Source organism: Sinohyriopsis cumingii, chromosome 18 (assembly GCF_028554795.1).
Source record: "Sinohyriopsis cumingii isolate HCF-2022 chromosome 18, ASM2855479v2, whole genome shotgun sequence".
Taxonomy (NCBI): domain Eukaryota; kingdom Metazoa; phylum Mollusca; class Bivalvia; order Unionida; family Unionidae; genus Sinohyriopsis; species Sinohyriopsis cumingii.
The window spans coordinates 21,828,330-21,836,416 of NC_142978.1; the positions used below are offsets into that span (position 1 = coordinate 21,828,330).

At 35.2% G+C, this 8,087-nt stretch overlaps 1 protein-coding gene across 4 annotated transcripts in view; it reads right to left on the reverse strand.

Moving 5' to 3' along the window:
* LOC149776202 (integrin alpha-4-like) overlaps positions 1–6,915 on the reverse strand; it is a 34,263-nt gene extending 27,348 nt beyond the window's left edge. For 2 of the 4 annotated variants that reach the window (XM_089942533.1, XM_089942530.1), the window contains exons 1-3: positions 4,442–4,703; positions 3,773–3,921; positions 786–901 (exon numbers count right to left, since the gene is read on the reverse strand). In XM_089942533.1, coding sequence (XP_089798659.1) covers positions 786–901; positions 3,773–3,921; positions 4,442–4,620 — 444 coding nt within the window. In that variant the 5' untranslated portion in view covers positions 4,621–4,703. Of the gene's footprint in view, positions 1–785; positions 3,922–4,441; positions 4,704–6,871 lie in introns of those variants that run through there. The other 2 variants (XM_089942532.1, XM_089942534.1) reach the window with 2 other exon arrangements.
* Positions 6,916–8,087: the final 1,172 nt, after the last annotated feature.

Below are 8,087 nucleotides of genomic sequence, written 5' to 3' on the forward strand. Positions count from 1 at the left end.
GTGCGGGGCCCAAGGCAGCAAGCGATGAGCGCGGGGTCCCAAGCGAAAAACTGCATTTCATGAATACGCGGGGCCCAAGGTGTTTGCCTCGTCCACCTTGCCCTAGGGCAGGGCCTGAGTGTGCATCTGCAAAACACTAGTTACCCTGCAATTAAGATTCGTGACTGAGTTTGTATTAATATTCATATGTATCTGTATATAATGGCTTGATTAGTCTTTCAGCCATTTTGAAGGGTCCGCAACTTCAATTCAAGGATACTATATTCTAGCGAACTACTCCCCATATGGTGTTCTCAATGCTTTCGATAAGCCATTGCCAGAACAAGTTGACTTGAGCAGCTTTCTTGCTGAAACCCGATTTCTTGTATCTTCATCATTTTACAAGGACTTTGCAAAATGGGAAGGGATGTATCAGGCTTTTAGGCCTTAAGCCAGAAGATCTAGTGCTGCTTTGTCAACTTATTATCTCTCGCGAGAGTTCATAACAAAAGCGACTTTAATGACAAGTCGAAACGAGACTGACCTCGGGGTCACAAGATGGAGTAGACTTGCTGCTAAAATAGACAAATCTGAAAAACTGCTCTCTAATCAACGACGTCGGTTTACATTCTAATAAAATGATACCTTTTTGAAACGTGTAGTTTGGTGCAGAACAAATTTTACAACTGGCAATTTTCTATTAAATTACAAGTAAAACATTTATGGCCCAAACAATATGTGCAAAAAACGTATTTGGATAGAGTTTAAGATAACTGAAATCTGATGTAGCAAACCAAACTACTCACCAATATTTCCTGGTCACGTGGTGATACGTCTAACGAAACTCCCAGCCACTGATTTGACTTGTCGTGAAGGAACACTTGTGTCCGTCCATCTGTGTACATGCCGACCCGCACGTTCCCTCAAAAATTAAGACAGTAATTACAGTGGATATGATGGATTGATAGGTGAATGAGTGGCAATACCAATATTTTCAAGATGGTCATCAATTCGACTGTGATGGAGGACAGATTGTCACCTGTTCATCGAGGACCAATATTCAGTGCCACTTTCTTTGGGAGCGATAACGTGAAATCAGAAGGGTTTCAGAGAAAACGTCATGTCTAGACGCCTTTTCCTAAAGGAGGCCCCCATTGGAGATCTGAGCAGAACTAACTATATATCGTAAGAAGGAGAGTTGATGGCCGCAATGGTTGCCATTTTCACGTTTAGCTCGACGTCATTTTCATTTACAACTATGTAAGGTAAGAGGCATTTTAAAAACATCAAATGACATTTTAATTTTTAATAACATCTAATGTCATTTTAACAACGTGTAATGTCATTTTAATAACATCCAATCTCGGATGCAGCGATAAAAGGTTGTATATTGGTGGAAGCCATCTTTAAAGTCAGATAATTACCATTGTTAATTACGACAAATTTTATATAGTAAAAAAGTGTTTTAGTGCAAACACAATGTCAATAAGCTATCCGAGCGACGATAACAAGATTTCCAAGATGGTTTCCATGGTGGACATATTGGAGGTCAGATCAGCACCATTTTCATTTAGGACGATCTACATGCTGTATGAAGTGTTTTACTAACAATCCCATATCAAAATCAATTTCCTTTCTGGAGTAGCAGTGATAAGAAAATATTCAATCAGGCGGACATAATAGAATTGATATGGGCACGATTTTCATTTCGTTTTAACTACTTATCATAAGAAGGGTTTTAGTGGAAACCTTACATCACTATGACCTTCCATTCGGAAGGAGTATGAACAGCAAGGCTTTCAAGATAGCTGCCATGGCGTGAGGAGCCCTTGTTGAAACTTATATCACCACCTTTTTCAATTAGGGTGATCTTTACAAAACAAAAAAATTTGTAGTGGCAACCTTATGTCAATAACACCATCCGTTCAGGTTAAGCAGAGAAAACGTCTTTTTAAAAGAGTGTCACTGATGGTCAAATTGGAAATCAAATCAACACCATTGATGGAAATCAAGTCAACACTATTTCCGTTTAGGATCAACTACATATCATAAAAGTGTTTCAGTGAAAACCCCATGTCGATATGACTATCCCATCAGGAGTAGTAGGTATAACAACATTTCTAAGGGGCCGACGTGGTGGCCATTTTGGATATCCGAGGGACACCATTTTCATGTAGAACCAACTAGACTTTAGGATGAAAACTGTTTGCCTTATTTCACGACTTTTCTTAAATTAGGAGAGTAGAGAAAACAGAACAACTACAAACAGAAAAATGATGGACGACTGAATATTGCATGAACTATTCTAGTCTTTGATTAGATTAACGAAAGCTTAGTAGATTATAAAAATATACAGTATTATAAAAATAACATTTTGAATGACTGCATTTGGCTGTATCTACCATGAAGACCGATATATTCAATGCGGCGATAGACTCGGCCTCTTACGTATTGAAACAAATAATACATATATAAATGCAAAAGATCTTTGTACCGTACAATTAATTATACGCATGTATTTTGAAGAAACGTGTATTCTAATATAGTTTTGGACATTATTTAAGTATTTGTTGTGGTCAGTGCCGGACATCAAGGTCCAAAACTTCATTACTGCACCTTAAAGACCGACCTTTGACTTCAGACGAATGAAGTATAATCTAAAGATATCAGACTGTAAAAAGCTTTATGATAATACGACTCGGATCAACATGCAAACTATATCCATTAAAGTACGACTGCCTCGTGTCTCGTAAAATCGATGATAAAATCACTCCTCACACAACCTAAGGTTCAATGCGTACAGTTTAAAATGTCACCGTAATTATTGGCACTCGAGTACATATGACTCATGTGCACTAGTGTTATAACTATAGGCTATGTTCATTTTGTACCTCTTTTTATAGCTTTTGGACGCCTTTGTATATAAACTTCTAAATCAAAACTTATTTACGCTTTCATTTTTTATCATTATTTTTACTTTCAAACTTATTTTTGTTTGGAATTTATTTTTAATTTTTCTGCAGTACTTTTATAACTTTTAAAGAACGAGCACACGTGTAACTGTATAACACTGCTGCGAAAGGTGTAAAGAATTAAACTGATTACGTAATGCATTAGGATGTGGAGAATTACTGTATTACCGTCAACGGGTTCATCATTATTTATGTGAGAATATTGTGTGTGCGATGACCCTTCATAATTTCTTTCCAGTATTTAATATGTTGACACCTTTTTTATAAGGTTCATAAAAAAAACCGTGTTAATTGTCAAACATTGGTGCCCGTGAACGCTTTTTTGGAATAAGAAATAGAGGGGGTACAGTGTTGAAATTATATCATAAATTACAGCTAAACTATTCAAATCCGTCCTTCTGACAATTTTAATCTAAACGTTTGGATTAATTGTCAACTTGATATAAGATTTTGTTTTAGAAATTAAAATATACTTAAGACATATGTTTCTAATATTTAAAACGAAGAGAAAATTTTAAAAGATGCTCAAAAATCTAACTTTTCTAGAGTACTTGGTTAGGTTTTATAATGACAAATGAACCTAGCAGTATTGAAAAACTGAAGGAAATTAAAAACTGAATGCCTTAGACGTTATGATCAATTAGCAATTAGATTTCGGGAGGTATGATACTGGAATTCCTTACTATAAGACAGAATTTGCGTTCGTCTACTACCATGGGACAGATAGATACAGAGGGGAAGGTCTTTTTTTATTTTTACTTTTCCGTATTGGAAAATGCCTCCTAACTGATATTTTGAGAAAAGAAAGACAAGAACTCTACCCTGGTTCCTTAAGTTACCCGTATTATCCACCATGACTTGCTGGCAATATGTTCCATTTATTACCCCTATGGGACACTTGTAAAGGGCACCAGGAGTTTCCACCTCAGGCTGGTACTGATCCTGTGATCTGGGTGCACCAGCTAATAACCTGCAAGCAAAAACAGCACATTTTTGTAAACCGATGAAATTGCAAATTTGTACACTTGTATGACCGGCTGTCAGCTTGAAGCACACACACACACACACACACACACACACACACATATATATATATATATATATATATATATATATATATATATATATATATATATATATATATATATATATATTGTGTCATACGAGACAAGAACAAAACATAAGCGTACTTATTTTGGGGGTTAATTTGTTCTTGTCACTTTTGTATAATCGTCTTATGTATCATTTGTACTAAAGAAAGCAAAACTGGTGTATTCCACAACTGCTTTAGTTTTTTCTCACACCAGTTTCACATGGTTGTTTACCATATTTTTTCTTTCAGATAGACAATTTTTACCAGACCTACAGACTGTTTATGCTCTAGTACACTTTGGAAAATTAAATTTATTTCCGTGTGACTTGAAATTGTGCGTGACTGCGTTTAAGACTTTGTAGTTTGAAATCTTGAATGCAATATTTTTTCAACTTACCAGTGTCCTTTGTCATTCCTTAAAAGAGCTACCGAAAATCCAAAGTAACTTCCTCTGGGTCCAGAGAATAATTCATAATTATGGGTATCGACGTTAAACCCCATTACAAAGATAGGTAAATCAATCACAATATAAGCAATTAAATACACATATATCATGTTCAGCCTATCGTTAGCCATAGTAGAGATACTGAAAGAACTACATTGTTACGACAGATCCTAGTGATTAACTCTTGGAAGTGGCATAGTTATTCCCAACGTGATCACACTCAACGCCAAAAATTATTCCCATACCTTACACTGTGATATATACAGTCGTTTTGAACTTGACCACACCGACTTCCAAAAGTTGATAGGTTCAGTTTCGCTAAATGTTTTGTTTGTTTTGTTGCTTTCGGTGTTGTTGTTTTTTTAAAGACTTTTGTCTTGATAGTATCTTACTATACAGGATATGAGAAGATGAACATGGGAGAGGTAACAAACTTCATTAACCAAAAAGAATGATTTTTCGAATCTGACAAATACAGCACATAATAATGACATATAGTGTTTTAAAAGATAATAGGTCGTTAAAATATTATAATGTTTTAAAAAATAATAGGTCGTTAAAAAATTATACTGTTTTAAAAAATAATAGGTCGTTAAAAATTATCGTTGGGGTATGTATTCATAACTATTTTAAAGTAATTCCGATAAATGTATGTAGCGACTCTTCAATAACAACGTTTTCACAATGTGTCTCTACCTGCACGCGTATGTTGTTGGCAGTATTTTCCAATATTTTACCATCACTATAGAAAAACTATGAATGACGTGTTTCATATAAGCCAAATTTTAAGCAAATCATAAAGGTTAATTTCAGGCAGCGATCTCTGCGTTTTAAAAGAGATGAGGACACTTATTCAGCTTGTCTGTTGCTGCCAGTGGGATTCAGTTTCCCTCTGTAACGTGGCGCTTTTTCTGAGCATGCCTTTGTAATAATATATGATCATGTATTAGTATTCCTTCTATTCATGGCCACACATAAAAGTCTGGTTTAACATATATTGGCTCCTTCCCCACCCCCAAAAAATGTATTTAAAAAAAATATTATCAGAGAAGTGAGTGTGTCTGTTTCTTTAATGTATAGTTGTAAACTGCAATAATAAATACATGATTTTATGGTTTCAAAGTTAATATGTTTTGATGTATACTACATTGAACTAATTTTATCTCAGGAAGTCAGCTGTAAACTTTATCTATATTAAAAGTGTTGTTAACTTACTTTTACATGATATTTTAGGTGAACTTTGAGAGAAGATAAATGCAAGATATGTGCAAACTATCAAATTCGCGAAATCGAACAAACATGTATAGTCGTATATAGGCGGCTTTCAAGCAGCAATTAATTTTGACTTGGCCTGGCAATTTTCTGTGGCATTTTCAACATACACACTTAGCTATTCCCTGACTAATGTCAGACCTACTCAGCTTTCGTACGAACATCGCGTAGTGCTTCATACATGCTGCCAAGTATTAATGTATGCCTTAATTACTATTGTATTTACAATAACGTCTAAACCAAAATTCGTAGCATGTAGATTCACAAAAGCCAGCATTAGAAGTCGACAATTACTGGATATGTGATATTACTGTTTGAGTTTTGTTTGGTTGCGGGGGGGGGAGGGGTCGCAGTTAGTACTTTGTTCATGACAATCAAACTTTTCAGCACGACTCATACTTCTTAAAACAGAAGTTAGGATTGCAACGCATGATGGTATTTGCAAATTAGATCAAAGATATTTTTCTGCATGGAATTATAGCAATACTAAGTTTTTACTGTAAAACTGACTTAAAAATAACTGTACCTCGGTGTTCAGTGACAGAACCACATAAGTATTGTACACTTGTACGTATCAAGCCCTAGATGTTTTCTAAACATATTTAAATTCTATGGTAGCTACAAAATTACACTTCAATTTAGTAAGTCTGGATATGCATTAATACGAATGAGCCATAGATATGCATTAATACGAATTAGCTATAGATTAATTTTGCCTGTTTATTGTCATAAATAAATAGATAAATAAATAAATAAATAAGACTAACACCCAAACCTTATGTGGTGGTAGTTATTGACAGTATAATTTCTAAACAATTCATATCACGTTTATTTGTTTTCGTTTTTTTTTTAGTAATTTCTACAGAGGGCATTTGTATAAATAAGCACATCTTTAATTATAATACTGAAACACCGTCGAAAATAATTTTAATTTCTTGTATCAACTCTTCACATTCAATCTACCAGTGAGTCTGTGATTTTGAGGGGCACATATCCTAAAATAATTCGTACGCAATGTTAAAAAATTTATGTCACATTTACGTTTACGATAAATACAAAAATCATTATTCGCAAAGCGTCTAAAACATTCTTCGTGCACATGCATTTTACCTTGTTTGAGTTTCCCATGCTTTAGTCCAACGTCTGACAAACCAGATTTCAGGCAATAGATCTGCTTCAGAAACGTTAAAATACCGGTTATAACTTACAGCAGAAGTTTAATTTAGATGTGATGCAATCAATGAGTAAGTGTAAATATTCCATTACAAATTCATAAAATGGCGTCTCATATACCGTACAATTTTCATACGATTCGAAAATTTTATTATAGAACATCCTGTTTCTCTCCCATAAAGTCATACATTTTATAAATTTAATGTCGACAGAAAAATTTAACTCAGAATTATTTTTCCGCATCGTTTCTTACAAATTTCAAACCATATCTTGCCGCATCCGGGTAAAGTTTTCTTAATTTTAGAAAGTTTTCTTAATTTTAGAAAGATGCAGTCCTCAATGGCGAGTCCAGTCTTAAATCCATTCTAGTGGCGTCACTATGGTGGGGTGCGGACCGCACCGGTGACACCATCAGAGGGGGTGACACAAAAATGACTGTCTATAAATCTTTGAATTTTTTTGCAGGAAGGAGGTCCATGGGGGTGACACCATGAGTTACCGCACTGGGTGACACCAACCCTAGTGACGCCACTAAATCTGTCATCAATTTAGAAGATGGAGCACCCTAAAAACATTGAGGTGCGATGGTGTAATGTGAAGTCTCGCGGAAGTAAACCAGAATGGAATCAACGATTACATAGCTCACCAATTCAAAGCTTGTAGTAGTCTCTAGTTACCCGTAAAAATATTAATTACCGTAAATTCATTTATAACTTACGTTGTTGTTGGGTGGGTCTTCTTTTTTGAGGGGGAGGGTAAGATTTGGGTTTATTCAATGTGCATCAAACTTGTTCGGTTGTAAGGGTATATGCAATATGCAGTGAACTTTTCTGGTTGTAAGGGTGTATACAATGTGCAGTGAGCTTGTTTGGTTGTAAGGGTGCATGCAATGTGCAACGAACTTCTTCGGTTGTAAGGGTGTATGCAATGTGCAGTGAAGTTCTTCTGTTGTAAGGGTGTATGCAATATGCAGTGAACTTCTGTTGTAAGGGTGTATGTAATATGCAGTGAACTTCTGTTGTAAGGGTGTATGCAATATGCAGTGAACTTCTGTTGTAAATGTGTATGCAATATGCAGTGAAGTTCTTCTGTTGTAAGGGTGTATGCAATATGCAGTGAACTTCTGTTGTAAGGGTGTATGCAATATGCAGTG